The sequence below is a fragment of the Episyrphus balteatus genome, chromosome 4, assembly GCF_945859705.1.
Source record: "Episyrphus balteatus chromosome 4, idEpiBalt1.1, whole genome shotgun sequence".
In the NCBI taxonomy this organism is placed as follows: Eukaryota; Metazoa; Arthropoda; class Insecta; order Diptera; family Syrphidae; genus Episyrphus; species Episyrphus balteatus.
Window position 1 is genome coordinate 81,844,117 of NC_079137.1, and position 27,141 is coordinate 81,871,257.

General features: G+C 30.9%; 5 protein-coding genes across 6 annotated transcripts in view; 3 read left to right on the forward strand and 2 right to left on the reverse strand.

Moving 5' to 3' along the window:
• Positions 1 to 3,497: 3,497 nt before the first annotated feature.
• LOC129919949 (uncharacterized) lies at positions 3,498 to 4,131 on the forward strand. The gene has a single exon (XM_056001072.1). It carries the CDS (start codon positions 3,530 to 3,532, stop codon positions 4,091 to 4,093), a length of 564 nt encoding a protein of 187 aa, XP_055857047.1. The 5' UTR covers positions 3,498 to 3,529; the 3' UTR covers positions 4,094 to 4,131.
• Positions 4,132 to 5,916: 1,785 nt separating this feature from the next.
• Positions 5,917 to 7,981, forward strand: LOC129919390 (putative histone-lysine N-methyltransferase 1). The gene is made up of 3 exons (XM_056000250.1): positions 5,917 to 6,868; positions 6,913 to 7,883; positions 7,952 to 7,981. The coding sequence occupies exons 1-3, from the start codon at positions 5,917 to 5,919 to the stop codon at positions 7,979 to 7,981; spliced, it is 1,953 nt and encodes a 650-aa protein (XP_055856225.1).
• A 6,111-nt stretch (positions 7,982 to 14,092) lies between these two features.
• LOC129917664 (prolactin-releasing peptide receptor) overlaps positions 14,093 to 27,141 on the forward strand; it is a 123,169-nt gene continuing 110,120 nt past the window's right edge. For both annotated transcript variants that reach the window (XM_055997705.1, XM_055997704.1), the window contains exon 1: positions 14,093 to 14,325. The gene's annotated coding sequence lies outside the window, so the exon portion shown is untranslated. The remainder of the gene's footprint in view (positions 14,326 to 27,141) is intronic.
• LOC129917666 (uncharacterized) lies at positions 15,359 to 16,182 on the reverse strand. Its single transcript, XM_055997706.1, has one exon. It carries the CDS (start codon positions 16,149 to 16,151, stop codon positions 15,456 to 15,458), a length of 696 nt encoding a protein of 231 aa, XP_055853681.1. The 5' UTR covers positions 16,152 to 16,182; the 3' UTR covers positions 15,359 to 15,455.
• LOC129919391 (uncharacterized) lies at positions 21,157 to 21,918 on the reverse strand. The gene has a single exon (XM_056000251.1). The coding sequence runs from the start codon at positions 21,844 to 21,846 to the stop codon at positions 21,157 to 21,159; it is 690 nt and encodes a 229-aa protein (XP_055856226.1). The 5' UTR covers positions 21,847 to 21,918.

Sequence of the window (27,141 nt, forward strand, 5' to 3'; positions counted from 1 at the left end):
TTGGTTCTATTTGATGACAAAAACTGAATATTGTTGAAGAGCCCAGGTGGTTGCTTGTAATGAACGATTTTAAACAACATAGTCAGTGTTTTGAATTTCAAAAGATCGGTGAAATTTATGCCATACAAGCTTTTACTGTAGTTGGAAACATGGTCATATCTTTGCAGCCCAAAGACGTAGCGAGCAGTATTGTTGAAAACAACATTGAGTTTACTTAGAGACACAGAATCCAAACTGCAATAAACTTCACATCCATAAGTCAAGATTGGAACTACTAATGTTTTGGCTAGCATCTTTCTGGTTTCAATGGGCGTAATTTTTTTCGACGAATAATGTTCTTAAAGCGCCATACGCCTTCCCTACTGCAGCATTTATATGGTCATTCCATGTTAAAGTCCGATTAAAACAAACTCCTAAGTTTTTCGCCTTATCAACAAATTCCACAGGAATATTATTCAAAAGCACTGTAGGAAAGTATGCTAAATCAAGCGTCTTCTTAGAGATGACAAGGCATTTCGTTTTCAAAGGGTTAAGGACAAGACCGCACCTATTAGACCATTCCAGAATTGCATTCAAATCTTCGTTAATATTGTATACACAATTTTCAATAAGACCAAGCTCAGTACTTTGGAGATACTGGACATCGTCAGCGAACATTTGGACATCTCCGTGTCTTAGAAGATTAGGAATATCATTTACATAAGCAGAAAATAAAAGAGGTCCTAAAATGGATCCTTGAGGAACACCTCGAGACAAGGAAAGCAATTCAGAAACCGTAGTTCCTGATACAACTGCTTGGTGCCTACCGCTTAAATAGGATGATATGAGCTTAACTGCTTCGCGACTAAATCCAAAACTAGAATATAATTTTTGGCACAAGATGTTATGGTCGATCGTATCAAATGCCTTGGAGTAATCAAGAAGAACCAAGAACGTGACTTTATCATCATCCAAGGCCCTCCTTACCCGCTCAACCACGTCCAAGAGGGCAGTAGTACTGCTATGCTGGGCTCGAAATCCAGATTGCTTAGATGACAACAACCTGTTAGATTTAAAAAATTGGTTTATTTGGTTATGTATTAATTTCTCAGCCACTTTTGATAAAAATGGAAGAATCGATATTGGGCGATATTCTGTTCCACTGCGATTTTTAGGTACTGGGATAATTTTGGAAAATTTCCATTGATATGGAAAAGTGCTTTTGGTAAATATAGTATTGATAGCAAACGTTAAAAATGGTAAAATTAGTGGCATTACTGCTTTCACAAATGTGGGATGGAGACGGTCAAACCCAATAGAGTTAGTTTTAATTGAAATTAAGCTTTCTACAACGTAATCAGGAGAAACACTTACGAAGTTGAAACTAGCAAGAGGAGTGGGTGATGAAGACTCTAAGTGGACAAGCGGTCCTGGCGAAGATGTGGGCAGGGGAACAGATGATATAAATAGTTTGTTCAATTCATTACAATCAACCTTTAGATCCAATGATCTCTGCTTGCCAATTCTAACCTCGCGAAGGTTCTTCCAGAGTTTACGGCCATTTTTTGAAAGTTTGAGATGTTGTGAATACCACTTAGTTTTAGTCAGATTTATGAGCCTAACACATTTGTTACGCAGCTGACGGTATTGTTGGCGATCCTCCACAATTCTAAAACGTTTCCATTTTTCATAAACACGATTTCTTTGGTTTATACAATTTCGAATTTCGATAGTGAACCAGGGGTTATTGGTATGTTTTACAGTCTTTGTCCTAACAGGAACATGGACATCAAATAATCTTACTAAATTGTTTTGGATAAACTCTATTTGTTCGCATGGAGACACCATATGATATACATTGTACCAACTTATAGATCTAATGTCAGACTCAAGAGCACTCATATTCAAATTCTTAAAGTCGCGATACTGAAATGTCGTTGGAGGCCTGACACATGAAAAATCATATGACAGAACAATAAGATCATGTCGTGAAAAACCAGGTGCGGACAACTGATCATACAACATCACCTTACTGACGTCAGCAACAAAAAAAACATCAAGAAGAGTGCTTGAGGTACGTGAAAAATGCGTTGGATTACTCACATTAACGGGATGTAGGTTGAATGTCCTCATGTTGTTGATCAAACTACTATCGACTAAGATGTTGCAGTTGAAATCACCACAAAGAATAGTATTTGGGAACAAAAAACAATTATCTTCCAAAAACATGTTGATGGGAGATAAATCAATATATGAGTAGGGTCTATATACAACTCCTAACAAAAGTTTATCATTGTTACTGCAAATTTCAATACACAAACATTGAAAAGGACAAACATCTGAGGATGCATATCTAACCTTGCTCTTCAAAGACTCCTTAACATATAGAGCTACACCACCACCAATTCGATCGAATCTATCCGCTCTATACAATGAAACAAAATGAATCTTATCACCCATAGAAATTAAAAAGCGGTACATTTTCTAAAAAAAACCGTAAAAATGCCTATTTTGATTGCTTTTCTAAATTAATGGCAAAAGTAAGAAAACATTTTTTTTAACAAAGCAAAAATTTCTTTGTAGAAAATTGGATGGAATTTTTAAATGTGTCCTTCAATTTTCTGTACAGTGATCCGTTGTTGAGATATTGATAGTCACAGTCAAAAGTATGGTTTTTGGTTTGATGACAGATATTGGAGTCTAAAAAAAATCGTAGAAGTTTGAAACAAAATGAATCTTAAAGCCAAATAAATAGCCTTTCTAAAATAATAATCATTTTATCACAAAAAATTTTTAAACTTTCTTAAGATAAAAGTAGGAAAACAAAAAAAAATTTGAAAATTTTGTTTTTTTTTAGTCGTAAAAATAGAAGAATAGAGCTTTCACATGCTTTTTATTATATTATACGATCATTTTTTACTGAGATACAACCTATGGAAAATCACTAAAAAAAATCAGGATTTTTTTGTTCCCTTAATTTTTTGGGCTAGTGTACAGTAAATACGTGGGTATAGAAAATGGAACATGCATAGTTTTTATTTTTAACAACAAAAGTTCTTTCGACTCTGTTTTAAGTTTTCAACAACGGTTTTTGCTTTTTTTAATTAAAAAAAAAATTTGAAAAAAGTTAAATCCTTGTATTTACAGACAACTTCAACATTCTTGTCTGTAAATATACGAAATTACACCTCCTTCACTTCCCCATATAAGAATAAAACAAATAAAAACTTTAACCTCTGTCGGTCTACAATGCATCACTAAATTAACATTTGTCATGTATTAAACCATCGGCAAATAGTAATTAACGAATTTAATTTATTTCGATGCCTACAAAGTAAACGATTAAAAGTGAGAGTGCTGGCGTCACGTTCCATTCAACTCGAATGTCATTCTAAAAGTTATGGATTGGATTGCCTTAAATTTGGACACGAAAATTCAAAGTGTCTAGCTGAATGTTTTGTTTGCTATAAAAACAATTGCCCAATCTTACATCAACATCAGTCAATTGAATCCAACAGTTTAATCACTATACAACTACAATTTAAAAAAAATGGCAGGATACATGAAAATAATTTTCGTAACAGCCTTAATTGTTGCCTGTTCTGCAGAGCCTCAACGATTCAGGAATTCAAGATTCAATCGTTTTTCGGCCCGACAAGAGGAAGCTCCACAAGAAAATGCACCTCCTGCTAAGGCACCATATCCTGCAGCTGGATTTAAGCCGGATGTACCATTTGAATTGCCAACTGAAACTACAACTGCTTCAATTCCAACTGAGTCAACTACCGTTCAACAATTAGATAGCACTTATGGACCACCAACTACTACTGAAATTCCTACAACAACTTACTCACCTACAACCGAAATAGCTGAAACTGATACCGAAGTTCCTGTTGTAGTTTTAGAAGATGAAGACGATGATACAGAATCAGTGATTTCAGTTGCTGTCTCTTACGATAATCCTGATGCTCCTGAGGAACAACAACGTCTTGTGTTCGGACAAAGAATTCAACCATTGAACAATGATAGGAGAGCACCATTGAAATTGCGAGCAGCTTTGGCAGAACCAATTTATCTCGAAGATGGATCATTTGTTTATTCTGCACCTTTGTAGAGTTTATTAATTGATGATCAAAGTGATTGTTGGAGATTTATAAAGTTTTTTTTTTTTTACACATTTTTTAGTTAAAATTAAGTGTTAAGATATTTTGTTCAAAGTTTTTTTTTTATATAAAATAAAATAATTAATTTTAAAGTCAAATCGTTTTTTTTTTTTCGGTACAAGAAAATATCTCCCACTCGACATGAATCATAGCACAAAATTGCTAGCAACAAATTGTCTAGTTTCTTAATTCTAACAATTTGAAAATTTTGAATTTGAACTATGTATACATATGTATGTATGTACATACATCGAAACACAAAATCAAAAAAAGTATGTATAAAAAGTAAACAAAAGTACAAAATAACAAAAATAATTTTATTGATGTGACATTTAAAGCCTTAAATACATAAAAACACAAATGGCGTTTTCGATTGGCTCTCCGGAAGCGTCCGGAATCATTCAGAAGCCTTCTGAAAGTGTTTTATTCGCACAAAACTGACAGACAGAACGCTTCTGAGAAGAGGAATTCTCTTCTCGATTTCAAAACAGAATCCAATCAAAAAGCACTAATACATATAAGTTTTATCCGATATCACTTGTGCGCCTCCACAATAAATTAAAACAAAATAGCGAGACATAAACAAATAAACAATACAACATTGTATCGATCTACAATGTTGGATCATAGCATATACCCTTCTGGTGTATTCTAATATTTATCTTGTAATAATAAACTGCGACATCCAAGCATCCACTGTTAGATGCTGTGTCATCATTTTAAGTAGTAATAAACTTCGACACCCAAGCATCCGCTAGAGCAACTGTAAGATGCTGTGTCATCATTTTTAAACAAAGAACATTGTAACGATCCCCAGTTGGATCATTCCAAATATAAAAATTATAATTTAATCTTAAGTTGGCTGTCGCAGAACATACATCAAATCTTAAGTCGACCATCGAACAAGATACTTCGTATCTTAAGAAAACCTTTGAGATTCAAACTAATAAATTTATTTCTTTTTTAAAAAATATTTTAAAGAAGTTTAATTTAAAATTGGCGCAGTCGGTAGGATCTCATTAAAATAAAATGAGATTCAGTGATACGAATCAAAAAGAAAATCAAATTTAATAAAGTGAATAAATGAATTAAACCAATCCATGTAAGGAACAATAAGTGTTTTAAATTTACAAACTCATAATTAAATCATTGATTACATAAGTGAATAAGTGAATTAAACCAATCCATTTAAGGAAAAATAAGTGTTTAAATTTTACTAATTCACAACCAAACTATTGATTGTATCGAGTAACGAAAATACTCAACACAATAAATCGATTAGTGAAAATAATCAAACCAAAACCAAATTAAAGTGCTTTATTGTATAAAAGAACAATAAAAGTGTTTTACAGAAAATATCCCAGCTCAAGCCAGTGCATATGGCCTATGCTGAAATTTCCGTAGAGGAAGGTATTTTCAGAAAATTAACAAATTGATCAAAATAAAATTAAAAAGTGTACACTCAAAATAAAACAAAGTAAAATAAAATAAAAAATTGTTTAAAGAAAATTAAATTCAAAAATATAACAAAACAAAATAAAAATTATTTGTTTAAAACTTTTGTGTGAAGAAAAAAAAACGCACATTAAAAAATTAAAATTTATGGTTCATATTATAAAGTAAAAACTTTTTGAATCCAACGGCAAGTGGCATGATCGAAAGCCCCAACGAGTTCGAAAAATAGATGAAGAAGATCATCAATAAATTGAACAGAAATTCAAAAGAAAAAAGAAGCCTACAATTCAACCAACAAAGGAATCTAGAAAATCACACCATGGATCAACAAGCAGCAGCAGCAGCAGCAGCAGCAGTAGCAGCAGTAGCAGCAGCACAAAACAACAATGGTAACAATATTAATATTAATAACAATGTTTTAATTCCAAGAGTCTTAGAACTCAATCCTTTAAAGTACATAGAAAGATTATCTACTTTTGACGGTAAGACACAGGACTTACCTATTTTTATAAGTAACGTAGATGACATAATTCCAACATTACTGACATACAACGATCAAGGACAAAGAATGTGTATTAATTTATTAAAGTCCAAATTCATTGGTCGAGCTAGGCAAACTATTGAGATTCATTCTCACCTCACTCAATGGGCCGATATAAAGGCTATCCTAATTCAAAATTTCGGGGGATTCAAAAACAGTTATCAACTGTATGATGACCTCAGAGCAGCACAGTTCAAAGGTGATGTGCTTAAGTATTATAATTATATACAAAGAACTTTATCTTTGTTAAATCAAAAATGTTTACAGCAAAATAACCAGTTAGACGTTCCTAGAAATAACGAAACAGCCTTAAAAATTTTTAAAGAAAAACTTCCTGTTCATATGAGAACAATTTTATATTCCCTAAAGCCTTCCAGTATGGAAGCAGCACTCCACGAATTATCAGAAGCAGGTTTTGTAACTCATAATTCTGATTCAAAACCCCAATCCAAAAATGAAAGTCCTAAAAATGATAGTAATTTTAGGAAAAATTCTAATAACAGAAATAATAACCATAATTACAATAATAAAAATAACCAAAGACAAAATAACAATTATCAAAGAACTTACGAAAATAAACAATATCCTCAACAAGTTGAACCAATGGATATAGATCCAAGTTCATCACAAGTAAGAAGAATTAACAAAACGAATTATATTAATAAAAACACTGAACATACAGAAGCAAATTTTCGGGATTCAGCCTCGGAAATTCACTTCCCTATATTAAGTTAGAAAAAGGGAACACTATTTTAAGACTCCTTATTGATACAGGAGCAACTAAAAGTCTTTTGCGTGAACAAGATTCACCAAAGGAATATACAAAATGGCGTACTAAGCCTATGACAATACGAACCGCAGGAAATTCAATAACTGTAAATAAAGACGTAATAATACCAAAAAATAAATTTGCACTATCAGTGAGAACTGATTGTGAATTCCAAGTACATACCTTCAATGAAGAGTACAACGGAATAATAGGAAATAATATCCTGATCCCAAACGATGGGGAGATTAATTACAGGAATAGGACATTAAAATTGAACGGCATATTCATTCCATTTTTCTTCAGCGAAAATGAAGAGAAAGAATATGAAAGCTCAATCAATTATTTTAATGATATTAAACCTGTAGATTCCATATTAAATAATACAATAATTAAAGATCTGCGAATAGATCATTTAAATAAAGAGGAAAAACAAAAATTATTCAAAGCAATAAAAGAATGTGATGGAGCATTCTATAAAAAAGGTGATGATTTGACATTTACTAATCATGTAAAACATAACATCCCTACGGAGGATAACTCTCCAATTTACACAAGGATATACAGATATCCTGAAATCCACAAAAAGGAAGTGGATAGGCAAATAAAAGAAATGCTCGAATCAAAAATAATTCGGCATTCAACTTCGCCTTATAACGCCCCAATCTGGGTCGTACCTAAAAAAGAAGACCACGCTGGAAATAAGGAGTGGCGTATAGTCATTGACTATAGAAAATTAAATAATAAAACAAAAGAAGATAAATATCCCATTCCAAACATGAACTCAATATTAGATAAATTAGGACATGCAGTATATTTCACTACATTAGATCTAACAAAAGGTTTCTATCAAATAGAAGTAGAACCTAAAGACAGAGAAAAAACAGCATTTAGTACTTTATCGGGACACTATGAGTTTATTAGGATGCCATTCGGTTTAAAGAATGCACCCGCAACCTTTCAGAGACTTATGAATGAGGTTTTGAAAGACTACATAGGAAAAATATGTTATGTCTATTTAGATGACATTATAATATTTTCTTCCAGCCTACAAGAGCATATGGATTCACTCCATAAAATTTTAAATACGCTTAAGAACGCAAATCTTAAAGTGTCATTAAATAAATCTGAATTTCTTCGTAAAGAAACAGAGTTCTTAGGGCATGTAGTAACTCCCAATGGTGTTAAACCAAACCCGAAAAAAATTGAAACTATAAAAAAATTTCCAATACCAAAAACAGTGAAAGAAATCCAATCTTTCTTAGGATTAACTGGATATTACCGCAAATTTATCCATGACTATGCAGCTATTATAAAGCCAATGACGTTATGTCTTAAAAAAGATAGCATTATAAATATAAATGATGAAAAATACAAGGAGTCTTTTAATAAATTAAAAACTTTGATGACTACTGATCTAATAAATAGACATCCTGATTTCTCAAAAGAATTTATATTAACTACTGATGCAAGTAACTTTGCAGTTGGAGCCGTGTTAAGTCAAACACATGGACCTCTCTCATTTGCTTCACGCACCTTAAATAAACATGAGTGCAAATATAGCACTATAGAAAAAGAACTACTGGCTATAGTTTGGGCTACAGCTCAATTTAGGCATTACCTTTACGGTAGAAGATTTCTTATAAAAACTGATCATAGACCATTAGTATGGTTACATAATCTTAAAGAACCAAATAGTAAACTCCAAAGATGGAAAATAAAACTAGAAGAATACGACTTCGAAATACAGTACATTCAGGGAAAAGAAAATAAAGTAGCAGACGCACTTTCTCGTATTAAAATAGAAAACAATAATATAAATATGATAAACGAAGATAATGAGTTACATACTCAACACAGTGCAGAATCAGACAGTTCTTCTTTTATACCTATTAGCGAAAAACCTCTAAATTATTTTAAGAGACAAATTGTTCTTGATGCCAACGCAAATGGTGATCATACAATTTTATTCCCGCATGTTGGTAGAAGGAGAATTACATTTAGAAGCACTAGTCCAAATGAAGAATTATATTTAAAAATAATAAATCAAATCGATTTAAATATCACAAATGCAATTTATATTAAAAATGATGAACATTTTAACGATTTTCAAAGTATATGGATTAAAGAAAATAAACTAAAAAAGAATATACTATTGCGAAGTAAGAAAATACTTAAAGACTTGAATATAAAAGATGCACATGAATTTATACTTAAAACCCATAAAGATTTTAATCATATAGGTATCGATAAACTTTACTTAGAACTTACAAGAGAATATTATATTCCGAATTTTAAAGAATTAATTAATAAAATTTTGAACAAATGCCATTTTTGTATGACAAAAATAGATAGAAAACCGATAAAATTACCCTATGAAAAAACAATTACACCCAAAGGACCACATGAACATTATCATTTAGATATCTGGTTCAGGGATAAAAACAGAAAATACCTAACTTGTATTGATAAATTTTCAAAATACGTAGCCGTAGAACAAATAAAAAATAAAACATACATAGACGTTATGAACGCTATGACAAAAATATTTTCGTACATGACTAAACCCAAACTTATAACTTTAGATAACGAAAATGCTTTTATGGCAGAAACATTAAAAAACTTTTTATCGAATAACGATATACCTAGAGGTACATTACTGTACAGCAAACAGACATACGGGCAATTCCGACATTGAAAGATTTCATAGTACTTTAAACGAACAACTTAGAATCCTATCTCAAATAGAAAAAACAGATGATCCATTCCCTTTAATAAATCAAGTTATTAACATTCTTTCTATTTATAATAACACTATACATTTAACTACCAAAGAGAAACCTATTAATGTTCACTTAAATAAAGTAAACAATGAAATAATTTATAAAAATATAGAAAAAAAAAAGAAAAGATATTAAACAAATTAAATGAAAAAAGAAAATAATTTGCAATTATACATAAATAAACATTTATATCTAACTAATAATGAAATTGTATATGAAGATACAAAATATATTAAAAACTTGAAACTTATAAAAGATAATTGTATTGAAAACCTTTTTAACGCACAAATGCATTGTAACTTTATAAAAAACCTAAATGAAGAGATTTTAGAAATAGGAAACAATAACCTTTTACTTATAAATGTTAAACAGCAAATACTTAATCAAACTTGTAATAAACAAAAGATTTATGTTAAAGGAACCTATCTTATTAAATTTCAAAACTGTCAAATAGAAATAAACAATGAAATCTATGAAAGACAAAATTATAAACATGAAATAATAATACCTAATACAATGTTAGATATTAATTATACAAGATTTGAAAAACTCACATTTGAGAAATTACATTATCAAAATATTAATAATTTAAAGGAAATTATAGAACTTAAGCATAATCATAAAAAGTCAAACTTGACAGTATATTTTATCATTTTAACTATTTTAATTACATTAATCATTTATGCTTATTCGAAATTAAAAAATAACAAAAGGAAGATAATAAATAATGTAAATCTTCCAACGGTCTCATTTCAACCATTAGAAGACTCTAAAGGGGGAGGAGTTTTATCCGATATCACTTGTGCGCCTCCACAATAAATTAAAACAAAATAGCGAGACATAAACAAATAAACAATACAACATTGTATCGATCTACAATGTTGGATCATAGCATATACCCTTCTGGTGTATTCTAATATTTATCTTGTAATAATAAACTGCGACATCCAAGCATCCACTGTTAGATGCTGTGTCATCATTTTAAGTAGTAATAAACTTCGACACCCAAGCATCCGCTAGAGCAACTGTAAGATGCTGTGTCATCATTTTTAAACAAAGAACATTGTAACGATCCCCAGTTGGATCATTCCAAATATAAAAATTATAATTTAATCTTAAGTTGGCTGTCGCAGAACATACATCAAATCTTAAGTCGACCATCGAACAAGATACTTCGTATCTTAAGAAAACCTTTGAGATTCAAACTAATAAATTTATTTCTTTTTTAAAAAATATTTTAAAGAAGTTTAATTTAAAATTTATATACTCACATGTCAAATAAACACTCAATCATGTTTTTTATTGTTTTTCATTCACTTTTTTTTGTATTTTTTGAAATTAATTTGTTAATTTACTTTCAAACAATTCAATTATGCTTTTAAAATATTTTAAAAACGTTTAAAAAACGAATTCCACATTAATTTGTTGAGCATTAGGCACAATTTTCTTTTAATATAAATTATTTTTCAAATCCTATGCCATATTTGACATTTTGAATTTCAAATAAAAACAAACATAAACAAAAAAAAACAAAATTGAGTGGAAGCGATTCAAACTGTTTTATTGGATTTCAGAATGAGTGAATCCTTGAGTGTTTCCAATCGAAAACGACAAAAGTCAAAAAAGTACAAAAAAGTAAAAAAAAGCTCAAAATATAAAAATCACCTAACATCTTCTTCTTCTTCCTTTTTTCTCGGCGCTGTTATGATCTCGATGTCGAGGGGATCATAACCTTCCCACGTTACTGCTTCACACTAGTGATCCGCCTGTGGGGTTCGCCGGGTTGACCTCAGAAATCGGCGGCAAGCCTCCCGGTTTTGTATTGTTCCGTTTCTGAGGCCAACTGAATGCTGGTGTTTTTGCATTTGCTTGTACCAGGAGTTTTTAGGCCTACCTTTCTTTTTATCACCTGACATCTATTGGAAAAAAATTAATTAAAAAAGCTCTTTTGTTTTTGAAAAATAAACAAATTACAGTCAACTCCATCTTAGTCGAATCGCCACAGGACACGAAAATTGGTTCGAGTTGGAGGGAAATTCGACTATTCAATCTTTTTGCTGCAGTCGGTTTCATTAAAATCGGTTAAAAAATTTGAGTTAGAGGAAAATTTGACATAAAGGAAGTACGTCTTATAGGGAATCGACTGTATTTAAAATTTCAATTTTGTCAAAAGAGCTTTTTTTTCGCAAAATGACAGGAACTATGTGATCGAAGAGCTACTTTACGGAAAGGATATAAAATATTGTTTGAGTGTATTTCTTTTTAAAAATTTGTGAAAATTGAAAGCTTGGTCTTGTTCAAGCTTTTTGAATCGAATATTTTTTTAAAATGAAAGGGATATATACAAACAAGCTACTAGGGAGAAGAAGAAAAAAACATCGTGTTTACTTTTTTGTACTTTTTTGACTTTTTGTTTTGATGTTGCTTAGGCTTAAAAATTAAAATTATTTGAAAAATTAGAAACTTTTTTGTACTTTTTTCACTTTGTGTTTGTAGTTCAGGATTTATACTAACTTACTTGCCTTTTTAATGAAAATTTTAGTTCATAAACATAAGTTTATTAATTTTTGAACACAAATCTTAGAAGATACAAAAATCAACAGCTTCTTTGACTTGAAAATTCACTACCCGAAATTTCATCTTTTCAGCTTCGGATTTCGTCATTTTTGAAGTGAAAACTTCTTTAGTATCGTAGTGATTTGAAACACTATGAAACGAAAAAGCGACGGAAAAATCAATTGATTATAAATTTTTTATTTTAACAAATAGATGAATGAAATTTATACTGTAGATATGTAATAGAATAAACTATAACTGTACAAAAATTTCAATCAATTTCATATTCAAAATCCTGAGATAACGTGGAAAAGATGTTCTTTTTCTAAACACGTTATAACTAGATCTAGAACACATACAAATAAACGCTACGCATGCTGATAATATTACCTTTCATTACATATATTACACATAACGGTACGTGCTCTACAAGTTATAAAAGATGAAATAATAAGCTTTCAGATAAAATAAAATTTACTATAGGTTGTCATTTAAAAAAATGGATTTAATAGTGTTAGAAGAGAAAAAAGATTGATTTTTTTTTGCTTTTTTTGATGAAAACTTATTGTGTTCAAAAAATTCTAGCTCTTTTTGTAGATGTTGTAAAGACATGGTCGATATAAACATTTTGAGCTGAAACAATGACCTTACAGATGATATTACATTTATTATAAGTTGTCATAAACAAAATGACAATGTTAGAAGAAAAAAATAATTTTTTTTTTGCTTTTTTCATGTTAAATGATTGATTTGAATAAATTTATTTTTATACTTTTTGCGCATTGTAAAAATTTAAGTATGGTTTTATCTTTTATTCATTAGGAAAATTTTTAAGCTTTTCAAGAAACATGATTTCTTAAGGTTTCACTTCTAAAAGGTGTGAATTGCACACATGATTTTTTTTTTATATTTTCGCTTACCAAAACTTGTTTCAAGACTTTGGTCCGCAGATATGTTTGGATGCAAATAACTCAGCAACCAAACCTCCAAACTTTTTTTTGTTTTCTGTTATGAATACAGCCTAAAGAGACCTTTCTCTTGATGTCTCAGTCGAAGAATTTGCAGGAAATTTTTTAAAATGCATTTTTTATGGCAAGAGGTACCCCTTGGATTTTTTTCTAAAATCGGTAAAAAAATTATAATTTTTTTTACCAAAATGCAGAATCCTGTCCACTGTGCATTTTTGGGCATTCGTAAGTCATCTTATCAATAATTCATGCAAAAATCCGCTTTATTTTATGTGGTCTTCTTTCTCACTGCAGATATCTGCCTACAAATGTAAGAAAAAAAAAACCAGACCTCCCGTAAACTTTTGGTTTTCAGTTGTAAATAGAGCTTTGAGACACCTTTCTTTTGATGTATCATTTGATTAAAAGATAAATTCTACGCCTCTGTCAATAAACCACTATCTTCGACTGTATCGTTGACTGTTGGCCACACTGTATAATAATTTTATAGATATTCGTTTAGTTGAAATTACATCTTTTTTAAACGTTTATTGATTATAAAGTAATTTGACGTTACATTTAATTGAGTTTTACTGTTCCACTTAGTATTAATGTTAATTTAAAATTTGTTAATTTCCGTTTTATTTATTTAAATTCCAACAACCTGTAATGTATATCAACACATGCAAATATATAAAAAAGTCGTAAATAAAAATCAATTATAGCAAAACAATAAAGACATCATCAACATAAAAAAAATCTTTATTTGCTTTATAAAATAAAAAATCATATGGAACCGCTTCCACTACGCGTCACTTTCCCATAAAAATACTTTAATATTTTTTTACTTGTTTTTCATTTTTGTTTTTTTATTAATCAAATATGTTTTTGTAAATAAGAAAAATAACAAAATATTTAAGTTTAAAAACAGTTTCCATTAAGCTGTCAAACAGTTCTCTTAAAATATAAATTTGCTCTTTAAAAGTAAAAGTAAAATATTTTGTTTCCGGTTTGTGGCTGTTTACGAAAAAAATGTTGTCCATTAATACGCAAATCACTTACTAAATCCTCAATCATAATTTTATTTGAAGAGACATTTTTGCATCTAGCAGAAGCTTTCTAATGATGTACACCGGTAAGTTTGTTTCTTTAATTTTTCTTTAATATTCTTGAATTTCAAAAAAGCAGTTTTTTAAATAATTTTACGAACATTTTTGTTTCCAAATATTTTAATCGTGGGTCGAAACATTTGACATTTTATTTCTCAAATCAAAAGCCTTGACAATTTATCGACCATAAATATTCTCATGGTCAAATGGGGCTTATGACCCTTTTTTGTTAACTTACTGCAGCGCACCAAACAAATTTTTCGAAAAAAAAACGCTCATTTCAAAAACAAAAAAAACCAAATTCGAAAATGTTAAAGTAAAAATACATAAGTAATTCTCAATAAAATCACTCTACACTCTCCCATCAGTCCCATCCATTAAGTTTCCCTTGATGAAGTGTGCGCAAGTATTTTTTTCGAACCAAAAAAAACCACTTAATCTCTCGCAAGATTGAAAACCTCTCATAAAGTTAAAAATATTTCTTGTTGGTTTTTTAAATTTATTTTTTGATGAAAAAACAAAAAAACGCTGCTGATCTTGTTGAACAGTTTCGAAGTGCGCGTAAACACGGCGGTACATTGTCAATCTCAGAAAACGTCCAAAATACACCAGATTGGTTTTATGTCAAATAATTTTTTTTGTTTTGTCATTGAGTTATTGAGTGTAGGTGGTAATAACTTCCGCTTCATTACATCGCGACGAAATATTGTGTTCAACACGTCAAAGTGACGTTTAATTGAATTTGACAGATCGATTTTAAGTGTAGAATTTATTCGTCAAACAGCGAGAGAGCGAGAGAGAGAGAGTATTGTTTTTGCGTTACACTAATGTAACGCAACAGTTTGTGACGCTTTAGCTATGTTTTTTTTTTTTTACAATTTTTATGCTTACACCACTCTCAGATCTGTAAATAAATTTCAAACAAAAAGTGCGAACGAAGACGTGTTGTGTTAGCAATTTAAATTGTGGGTAAGCAGTAAAACATTTTTTTATAAACTCATAAAAACTGTTGTGCGCCAAGCATGCGAGTAGTAGTAGGTACAACTAAAAATAAATTAATTGGATTTTGGAAAATATATTTGTTTTGCTTTATTCTCGGAAAAAATAATTTACGATCGACTCTTAGAAAATTAAGTAACAAAAACGGGAAATTGTTTTAAACTCTGACGTACTGGGGGGTATAGGCGAAGTATCTGCCGTCGGCAAAGTAGAGTTGTTGTCCGATTAAGCGTTGGGATCTGTAGGGTATTGGTTGAGCAATTACACGTTGTGACCTTAGAGGAATCAATGGGCGTGCTTGTAACCTTGCTGTTTTGACTCTTGGGGTAAGGGGAACAACCAATAAGAGTTCTTCATCGTCAGGGCCTGTTTCAATTTCGTTATCTTCGGCTTCATCATTCAGAGGATCTTGGACCTCTGGTTGATCCAAGTCTTCTGGTTGTTCAGTTGGTGTTGCATCAGTTTCAGCTTCCTCAGGTTCTTCTGTAGTTACTGATTCATCGCCATCATTGGCAGCTTTTGGCTCAGCATCACCATCGTTTGATTCGACATCATCTTTTGGCTCAGCAGATTCTGGAGGTCCATAGGTCTTAGCTGGTATTCCAGTGACGGTATTATCAGGTGGCAGATATGTGTTGTCAGGTTCAACAGCTACGTTCTCAGTTGGAAGATCGAATCGAACTTCGGGAACGATTCCAGCCGGTGGATAAGGAGTTTGAGCTGGGACATCCTCTGCAGGAGCTACTTCCTGACGAGCAGCAACTCTTTGTTGTCGATTTCTCAATCGAGCTGGTTCTGCACAACAGATGGCAGCACAAGCGATAAGAAGAGCAATTTGAATGAATTTAGTCATTTTCGATAGAAGTGTTGCTTAGATCTGTTGCAACGATTGACTGATATCGTCTTGCAATCTTTACAGCTTATTTAAACATATTTTGCAAAATATTCTAAAGCACCTTATTGATTGTGATATGGAGCCAAAAAAAGATGATCCATACATAAATTAGAAACCTTCTACTCATTTTGCACTGTGATGACAGTTTACTTCAAAACAACAACAGTGAAAAAAAAAACTTCCGGTGGAATCAAAATGATTCGCTAATTCACATTCATAAAACAGAGGCCTAGTTTGATGTAGTTATTGCTTACTGCAATGTCACCACGCAGTCGGATTAGTTCATCGTAAATGGCTTTTGGTTGGAATATTGATCAGCCTTATGCCATGCACGTAGTTTTATTAATCGTGATAGTTTTTTTTGTGAATATTTAATTGAGGTAGTGGCAATGTTTTGCGGCCAACGATGACGGCGCATGTCAAAGTGGTTATTTGTAGAGAATTTGGAAGGATCCCTGTGCGTAGTCTGGGCTTCTTAGTAATCATAAAAATGACTTAATATTGACATTGAAAATATTTGGTGGCGTTTCTTATGCAATTTAATTAAACCGGAAAAAAACATTGGTAGTGTTCCGGATCTATTAACAAACGAAAACTTTAATGGATTGAAGTATTTTTTGAAACTGAAAATTTTATAGAAGTCATTGAACTTTTGTAAAGTTCTTGAATTTAAGGAATCTCAAAGGAAACAACTCAGACCATTTTCGACTCACATCTAACTTCCATACCAAAGATGGCAGAAACTCTCTTTACTCGCTTTATTTGCTGAGCTGGTCAAGACTAAAATCCTCACTAAATTTCAACTGCTTACGATGAGTAGTTTCTGAGATATAGGGCTTCAGAAATCACGAAAACCGTAACTGACTCACTGACAGATCATCAAAATTATGGAGAATATTTGAGGTGGTCCCCACCCTTTGATATTCGAAACACATAAAAATCGAGTACTTAAAACAATCACACAACTGCCTTAAATGAATTAGAAAAACTTGAGATTTTCTAATTAAAGGTGCTAGAATAACCAAATAATATAGATTTTTAATTTAATTTTAATACCTTGCAAAAAGGTTGCCAAACCAAAACAAAAACATTACTGTTAAAAAAAGTGTCAAGTTCTCGTATGTTGAAATTATGCTGGCAAAAAAGTACTAAGTTCGAAAGTACCTAGTTCTAAGGTTTTAAATTTGTATCAATTAAATTTTGATTTTTTACTTGGCAATTTTTCAAATAACTTTAAAAATCGATAATTAAAACAAAAATTTCACGAGAAAAGTCAAAATTAAATTGATACAAATTTAAAACCAAACTTTAGAACTTGGTACACTTTTACATCTCAATACTTTTTGTGCCAGGATAATTTCAAAAAACGAGAACTTGGTTCTTGTTTTAACAATAGGTAATGTTTTTGTTGTGATACATATCTTTTAAACCATGGAGAATTTTAGGCTGAAGTGTTCTCACATTTAGTGCCTAACCAATTTAATTAAGTTAATATTTGAAAAACTGTGGAAAACGTTGGGCTTTTAAATTTGGTAAAACTTGGTATTATTTTTTTTTTGTATTTTAACGGGCTTGACTTAAAATATTTCTTATTTGGGCGACACTCCAGCCGAGATTTTTAAAGGGCACCAGAAAGTACTTATAATATATTTTTCCTACCGACACGGCAAGTGGTACAATTTTCTACTACTCAACTTTGAGTTATCTTTAACAGGTCATAGTTATGCTTTTGTAGTAAAAGTTCCAAAAACTTTAGCAGACATTATTTAAAGCTGATAGACTTTCAGTTCTAGCTCCTGTTCTATTGAATCTTAAAAATATAGTACCACAAATATTTGTTCTTAGAATATTGGGATAATTCTTCAACGCCTTCTAGCACAAGGTTATGTTTGATTTTCTCTGAACAACATCAATTTTTCGGGTTCACATCGAAAGGAAACCTCGACAAAGCTGATTAAGTAAGTGCTGTGCTTAAATATTTGTCTTTCATTAGAAAAAGCCATTATTATGGCCAACTTTGAGTATTTGGCCTTTGTTTGCTCCCAGAATGTAAACAAAACCAATTTCGAGTTATTAAACTTTCAATTTCAGTAAATTTTAAATAAGCTACTATTGAATCAGGTATTTGTCTGGCGACCTAACATATTTTCAGCTAGCGAAGTTATGGCTTTGCTGACAAACTTTGTTTCTAACATTTATTGAAATCGAAGTTCAATTCTAAAAAATATTGATTACCACTTATTTTAAAAAGAAAAGCGTCTGCTTTTTCATTTTTTAATAGCGAATTTCAAAGTTTCACACCTTGATTTCAAAAGCTGTTTAATAACTCAAAGTAGAATCTAACTTGATACCAACTAATTGCATGTACCTACTCCAATCATTACTGAAAAATTACTTTAAAAGAGTTGAATTTAGAAAAAACTATCACAACAAAAACATTACTGTTAAAAAAAGAGCCAAGTTCTCTTATATTGAAATTATGCTGGCACAAAAAGTACTGAGATGTAAAAGTGTACCAAGTTCTAAAGTTTGGGTTCAAATTCGTGTCAATAAAATTTTGATTGTTCTCTTGACAATTTTTCTTAATTATCGATTTTTAAAGTTATTTCAAAAATTGCCAAGTAAACAATCAAAATTTTATTGATACGAATTTGAACCCAAACTTTAGAACTTGGTACACTTTTACATCTCAGTACTTTTTGTGCCAGCATAATTTCAATATAAGAGAACTTGGCTCTTTTTTTAACAGTAATGTTTTTGTTGTGATTTCACTACTTTTTGCAAGGTATGGCTGTAGAATATAAAATCTCTATATTTGATGAAAATTCAGTGAAAATGGGTGGTTGCCACGCCCCCTGCCTGAAATTCTCAAACTTTAAATTTTTTCCTTTGTGTAAACTACCAGCTCCACCATTCTACCAAATTTCAAGATTCTACGACAATCAGAAGTGCTCTATAATATTTGATGAAAATTCAGCGGGAATGCCGGTTGCCACGCCCCCTGGCTGAAATTGTCAAATTTAAAATTTTTTCCTTTGTATAAACTACCAGCTCTACCATTCTACCAAATTTCAAGATTCTACGACAATCAGAAGTGCTCTATAATAATTTATGAAAATTCAGCGGAAATGGGCGGTTGCCACGCCCCCTGGCTGAAATTCTCAAGTTTTAATTTTTTTTCTTTGTATGAACTACCAGCTCTACTGTTCTACCAAATTTCAAGATTCTACGACAATCAGAAGTGCTCTATAATAATTTATGAAAATTCAGCGGAAATGGGCGGTTGCCACGCCCCCTGGCTGAAATTCTCAAAATTTAATTAAATTTATTCCTTTGTATAAACTACCAGCTCTACTATTCTACCAAATTTCAAGATTCTACGACAATCAGAAGTGCTCTATAACAATTTATGAAAATTCAGCGGAAATGGGCGGTTGCCACGCCCCCTGGCTGAAATTCTCAAATTTTAAATTTTTTCCTTTGTATAAACTACCAGCTCTACCATTCTACCAAATTTCAAGATTCTACGACAATCAGAAGTGCTCTATAATAATTTATGAAAATTCAGCGGAAATGGGCGGTTGCCACGCCCCCTGGCTGAAATTCTCAAGTTTTAAATTTTTTTTTCTTTGTATAAACTACTAGCTCTACTATTCTACCAAATTTCAAGATTCTACGACATTCAGAAGTGCTCTATAATAATATATGAAAATTCAGCGGAAATGGGCGGTTGCCACGCCCCTGGCTGAAATTCTCAAGTTTTAAATTTTTTCCTTTGTATTAACTACCAGCTCTACTATTCTACCAAATTTCAAGATTCTACGATAATCAGAAGTGCTCTATAATATATGATGAAAATTCAGCGGAAATGGGCGGATGCCACGCCCCCTGAATTGAAAATCTCAAATTTTCGATTTTTTTCCTTTGTATACACCACAAGTCCTATCACCGTGTAAAATTTCAAGTTTCTACGATATCAGGAAGTTCTCCATAATTTTGATGATCTGTCAGTGAGTCAGTGAGTCAGTTACGGTTTTTGCGATTTTTGAAGCCCTATATCTCAGAAACTACTCATCGTAGGAGGCTGAAATTTTGTGAGGAGTTTGGTTTTTACGAGCTCAACAAATGTAGTGAGTTTGAAATTTCTAGCATCTTTGGTGTGGAAGTTAGAGGGGGGTCGAAAATGGCCTGAGTTGTTTCCTGTAAATAAGGGTGTAGTGCCAAAGTTGCTAGAGAACTTGGCTGGGCACTACCGTGCCCCTTGATTTCAGCTGCGAAAAGTCATTGTCTTGACAGAAACAAAATGTAACCATCACTAAAGCAATTCAATTAAATTTACATTACTTATTGTAAGAAAGTTCCCAAAACAAACGCATAAACAAATTAATTTCTGTAATTCAGAAAATGCTTGGCATTCTTTCATCAAAAAACTAAAACAACAACAAAAATACTTAAATCTTTGTTTCCGATCATTCAAGATATTTTCAGTATCTTTTTGCCTGAGTAGAATACTGACGTATTGACACTGACATTTTATGTTTCACATAATAAAATAGCCTCGACAAGTTGCAACAAAGAGAAAAAAAAATAGAATTGATTTTTGATTGCATCAATTTTTTAAGTGAATTTTAAGAACTTTCGAATGCAAATTTATGACTTAATTTTTTGTTTAACTTTGCTATTAGATTGGTTGAAAATTTTATTAATACAATTTTCAAGTTGATATCATTCAACAAAAAAACTGGGAATTTTGCCAAACTCATTTGTTTTTGCAAAATTTTTATTTTATTTCTGATCGTGTTCAAGCTCATGGTTGTTTGTTGTGTGATTTCATTAATAGTATATGCTTCATTAAAAAAATGTTCTAAAGAAAAACTTATTAAAATTTTATTTTTGAATTTTTTTTTTATTTTATTCAATAAATTAAAGAAATGACAAATAAATTAAAAAATTAATTTAGTATCTATAATAATCTAAAAAGTTGACCATTATAGTTGAAGTAGTAAATTGGTTGAAGAATTTGTTGAGGAGCTGATGCAATTTGCAACTTGGCTGATTTTTGTCCTTTATTATTTTTGGCTAAAACTAGACGAGCTGGAAGTTGATTTTTGAGTTCTTCTTCATTCTTAACAGCTTCAGCTTCAATTTCTTCAGCTTCGATTCCAGCAGATTCAGTTGAAGGATCTTGTTTTTCTGAATCTTCTTCGTCTGATTCTTCTGGTTTTTCAGATGAGTCTTCTTCTTCGGCATTTGATGATGGTTTCTCCAATTTAGGTTCAACTGACTTGGTTTCTTGTGTTTCAGGTTCATCATTGGCAACTTCTTCGACTTCATCTTTTACACTTGGTTCAGGTGGACCATAAGTTTTAGCTGGTGGTCCATAGGTTTTTGCTGGTTCTCCAGCTTGAGGAAGATAGGTCTTTTCTGGTTCGTCAAGTTTCTCTTCAGTTGGTAGGGCAAATTTAACTTCAGGTTGAATACCAGCTGGAGGATATGGTGTTTGGGCAGGAATATCCTCATCAACAGCAACCTCTTGTCTAGCTAAAAATTTCGACTTGTTTGATCTCAATTTATCCAATCTTGCTGGTGATGCACTACAAATTGCTAGCGAAACAATAAGGACAATTGAAATGTTTTGAATAAAAGAAGCCATTTTTTTTAAATGTTTTGGTTGGGATATGTTTCAATGAATGTTGATAAAACAGATGTGATACTTTTTGCTCAGGTGAAGTTCCTATTTAAACAAATTTATTTTTGCATGAAAATCTCAAGTTCATTTAGCCGGTAGCGATGGTGCTAGCAAATCTGCATAAAATCCAAATATAAATGCAAAATAACATTGCGGATAGGATAGCGTGTAAAAATAAAAAAAAAAATACTTCCGAAACTTGTTGAACTCATTTTTATTGATTGCACGAAATCAAAAGATTTATTACCGCGAAAATAATAAAACAAAATGTGAGTCAATGTACATTCGAAGTTGAGGGACGTGTTTGTTTAGGTTGACACTTTTTTCTATAAGTTTAAGATGATTGGTATTATTTGTTTGGATATCTTCTATCAAATTGAACAGTCAGTTAAACAGGGTTGGAATACGTTATTTAATATTTTTTTGACATGCTGCCAAAGCATGGCAGCATCCACGAAAAAATGACGCCATTTTCTCCCTTTCACTTGAAATTTTTAGCATTGCGACAAAAATTTCAATTAAAAATTAAAACAAACTATTGAAGATAAAAAAAACTTTCTAAAGCTTATTTGAAACATAATAACCAAAAATTGAATACAAATGAAGGATTTTTAAAAGTTCTATCATTTAATAGGGTAAATAGGGGTAAAACAAAGTTGCAAAAAAGGTTCTATTATCTAAACGCAACGTTGTAGAAAGTAGAATTTTTTTTAATCGATAGATAAATTTATTGTTAGGCCAACAATGGCATTGAAAAAAATTCTAAAAAATTTCAAAACCAAGTTATAAAGATTTTTTTAAAACTAAAACATGAGGTAGAACTTTGACAAAGTAGTGATTATAGGTAGGGGAAATCTTTTTTGACAATTTGAAAAATGCCATTCAAAAGGCAATGACAAAAAAGATAAGGGGTCTATTACGGATTTTTTTTTAAGTCCTACTTTTTAAGGGGTATTTTTATTTTTAGCAATTATTTGTAGCACTGAAAAAATCTCAAACTTATAGAACATTTAGTTTATGGTCTTTCGCATGCATGTGCAATTCTCAAATAATCTTTGACCGAATAACCTGATAAAAAAGTTTTTTTTGCCCCAAGTTTTTTGAGCCTTTTAACCGTTTTTTCTGTTGGCCAGGATCTTACTTACTTTTGTGTAGGCATTTTAGAAATGTGATTGAAGCGTCATATAAAAGGTGAAATAATAAGCTTTCAGATGATATAAAATTTATTTTACGTTGTTATTTAAAAAAAATGATCTCTAACGTAATTGAAGAAAAAGAAGATTGATTTTCTTGTTTTTTTTGATGAAAATTGATTGGATTCAAAATATTGTAGGTCTTATTTTGATGTCGTGCTGACATGGTTGGTATGAATATTTTGAGCTGAAGCAATATGCTTTCAGATGGTATAAAATGTATATAAAAAAAATGGATTTATTAGTGTAAGAAGAAAAAAAGTTTGATTTTTTCACTTTTTTTATGAAAAATGATTGTTTTCAATAAATTATTTTTATTCCTTTTACGCATTGTAAAAGTTTAAGTAACTATGGCTTTATTCTTTAGAAAAAAGTTTTCATATGACGTTGTCACGTAAAATTATCGTCCGTAAACCGACTTTGCAGAAAACCACTTTTTTGACGATTTTTTTTGTCCAATTCGTAGGCAAAAAGTGCTAAAGGACTACTTTTAACGTTTGTGGAAAAAACGAAATGGGCCGAATACGATTTCTTTTCATGTTTTGAAAGGTTTAAAAATCATTAAAACTTCTCCAAATTTCCATTCTTTATGCACATATTCAAATTTTAGAGTAAGGTTAACTATTTAAAGGAATTTTATTAATCCCTTTTGCGTGAGTATTTTAACTTTTTTCTTGCTCTTTATTTGTATGAATTAGGTCTACATATCATTTTGTGGTCCGAATTCATATTAATTATAAAATTTTTGCCCCATAACGAAAGTTGGTCGTCGGTCGTCATGAAAAACAAAACTTCTGAAAATTTTTCCTCTGCAATGCTGTGTATTATTACAAACAAAACTAAAAAGTTGATATTCATACTCTAAATTGCATATCAAAGTTTTAAAAGCCTCAGGAAACTGTTTATGCCGCAGCTTGATAGTTAAACTCATAGAAATTTTGATAGAAATATTCCCTTTCACTAAAATAATATAAAGTTTCTGGAGTTTTAGTTGTAAATTTCCACTTAAAACTCATGACAATTTGAGAAATTTACTACAAAACTTATGCAGCTCACAAAAATCTATGCCATTAGTGTATACAACTAATGAGACCAAGGACAGTTTGTTCCTTTTAATTTATGTATTAAATTCTACAAGGTCAAAAATAAAACATCCCATCAGCAGAAAATAAAGAACCCATTATTATGCAATTAATTTTATTTGAAAATTTAAAACATTTAATCAGGACCCTGTGTTGGCCCTAGACTTTATATAGGATAACATTATACTCCACCATCTGTAGACGACAAGTTGATCTATCTTTACGTCGCCAAAAATACTTCTTGTCTAATAAACACCTTTTTGGGCCAAAATAATTAGCAAGGTGATTATGCAAAACAAAATACATTTTTACACAAAAAAAAAAATACAAACAACAATCTGATTAACTAAGCCATTACCTGTAAATTTATACACAATCTAGAGCATATTTAAAGGACACAACTTCCTAATTTAGTATATTTCGTGTCATACCATAGAAGAGACACACAAAATGTTATGTTTTAAAAAACAACCCCTCTGCATTATAATTCACTTGATTTTACTCAGAATTAAAACTTGATTAACGTTTTATATGCAAATATTTGGGTTCCAAAAGGCTAACGAAACTAAAGCCCCAGATTATCATTTCTATATTATTATATACAGACACCCTCATTCTCATCATCCTGAGGACAAAATAAAAATCACGTTCTTTTAGTGGTGTGTCTATGTTGTGTGTGTCCTTTTAAAAACAAATTATGTATATGTTTATAAGTAAATTTTGGTTGTTTCCTTTTTTTTAACATAATTTGTTATAAATAATTTCTAAACATCAAAGTCTGTACAAAGAAAAAAAAAACAGGAACGCAGTTGTTTATATTAGCTAATGTGCGAGGAATACTGCCAGAACATACACTCCGGGCTGATTGATTAAAGGCTTTTAAATTTAAATAATTAATTTTAATCTATTTTTTTCTAGTTTTTGACGTGATAACGTCTTATAAATCGATGAACAATGGCAGCCACCACAAAAAAGTGACGCCATTTTCTAGCGTTACACTCTCGCACTTTCGCAGTGCGGCAAAAAATTTAAATTCAAAATTAAAAATAAACTATTAGAGATACAAAAATCTCCTAAAGCTTATTTGAAAGCTAATAATCTAAAGCCTAATCCAAATGAAGGATTTTTAAAAATTCCGTCATTTAATAGGGTAAACAGGGGTAAAACGGAAAGATGAAATTTGAGCTTAAATCTAAACGCGTGGCGGTAGAGAGTTGATTCTTTTTGTTATAGATAGAGGAGACTGATTTAAGGATAACTGCATTTATGAAAAAATTCTAAAAATTCTGAAACTCCGCTATAACGTTTTGTTTGAACGTTGATCAGGTGTTGTGGGTATGACAAAATGTTGATTATGGGTAGGGGAAATTTTTTTTTTGACAATTCTAAAGGTGCCAGGTGAAAGATGGAGGAAAAAAAAATTGGGCGTCTCATACGGATTTTTTTCTAACACTCTGCGTTTCGAAATATGAATTTTTGAAAAATACCTACTTTTTTAGGGGTATTTTTGGGTAGTTTTTGATTATTATCTTTTTTTGGAGCGTTCAAAAAATCTCAAGGGACATGTAGGGCTTATAAATGCGCATACATGTGAAAAAAATTGGAATTGTTAAAAGAGTTTTGACTGAATACGGAGAAAAATAAGTTTTTAAAAAACAGGTTTTTTGGCCGTTTTTAACCGATTTTCATCGTTTTTTATTTTTACCTTTTTTTCTTTAATAGATAGAGGAATATTATATATGGAGTAATGATAGACCATGACTACGACTATATGTGTGCCAAATTTCAATCATTTTCCTAAACACAATTTTGAGATAACGGTAAAATAAAACTTTAGAATTCAACAGGTTATAACTTTTTACCAAGAACAGATAGATTCACTTTTTCATGAGAATGATACTCTTGGAGGCTTTGTCAATTCCTCGCAAGAGGTAGTAGGTACCCATGTAAAAGTGTTTTTCATTTTAGGTGGTGGTAGCTGGGAATCGAACCCAGCCCTCTGGCGCCATAATCCATAGTCCATCACTCATTTAAATTTTTCTAATTAAAGGACATTCTCTATCATTGGCCTTAAGGGACCAATTACAGATTTAAGTGTCTCTTAGAAAATAAACACCCTTTCAAGTGAAATCTCTTTATTCTTGCTTTCTATCTCAAACTCAACGATCTTACAAAATTTCATTGGGGTGGCAATCATTTATGTTTTCACTAAAAAAAAAAAACACCCTTTTAACCATGATATTCTTATAGACACCCTAGATTCTTGTTTCTAATCTCAAAAGTAACATAATTGCTGAATTTCATAACCATATCTTCCCTACACTTAAAAAAAAAAACACCCTTTCACATAAATAAAATGTATAAACATGTTTTATTCGTAGTTCCCATGGGAAAGCTAACATTTTTAATAAATTTTATAAGGGTACCTTTTATACCACTTATTTTATCGGACTTATCGCGGATTTTCCTAACAAAAAAAAAAAAACACCCTTTCACCTTAAATATTTGTATAGACTACTTAGATTCTTGGTTTCTGTTTTAAATCAAACATTACTACACCAATGAAAATTGGTACAAATTAATTTTGTCCCAGTTTTTGTGGTACTAATTCCGAATTTAATAATTTCTTAAAAAAAAAACACCATTTCACCAAAAATAATTTTAAGAACGTTATGAATCCTTTTTCGCTGCTTTATATTAAACGAAAAAACACCCTTGCACCCAACGTTTTTGAATAGAATTTTTTGTCCTTGGTTCTAATCCCAAAAGCATATATAATATATATGGGATATAAAATGCTCCAAGTTTTAGGATTTGGTTTCAAATTTTAATTTATTAATTTTTGATTGTTTTTCTTTGCAAGTTTTCAAACCACTTTAGAAATGGTAATTAAATGAGAATTTTTAAGCGAAATAATAAAAATTTAGTCAATTAAAATGATGCTCTTCCATTTTATTTTAGCCAGGGGATCCGATTATTAGAAT

Excerpts from the sequence above, each read along its gene's own strand:
- LOC129917666 (XM_055997706.1), bottom strand. The coding sequence starts at position 16,151 with ATGACTAAATTCATTCAAATTGCTCTTCTTATCGCTTGTGCTGCCATC.
- LOC129919391 (XM_056000251.1), bottom strand. The coding sequence starts at position 21,846 with ATGGCTTCTTTTATTCAAAACATTTCAATTGTCCTTATTGTTTCGCTA.
- LOC129919390 (XM_056000250.1), top strand. The coding sequence starts at position 5,917 with ATGGATCAACAAGCAGCAGCAGCAGCAGCAGCAGCAGTAGCAGCAGTA. Across the intron at positions 6,869-6,912 it reads AATTCACTTCCCTATATTAA|GAGCAACTAAAAGTCTTTTG; the intron begins GTTAGAAAAAGG and ends TTATTGATACAG. Across the intron at positions 7,884-7,951 it reads TTCAGAGACTTATGAATGAG|CCTACAAGAGCATATGGATT; the intron begins GTTTTGAAAGAC and ends ATTTTCTTCCAG.
- LOC129919949 (XM_056001072.1), top strand. The coding sequence starts at position 3,530 with ATGGCAGGATACATGAAAATAATTTTCGTAACAGCCTTAATTGTTGCC.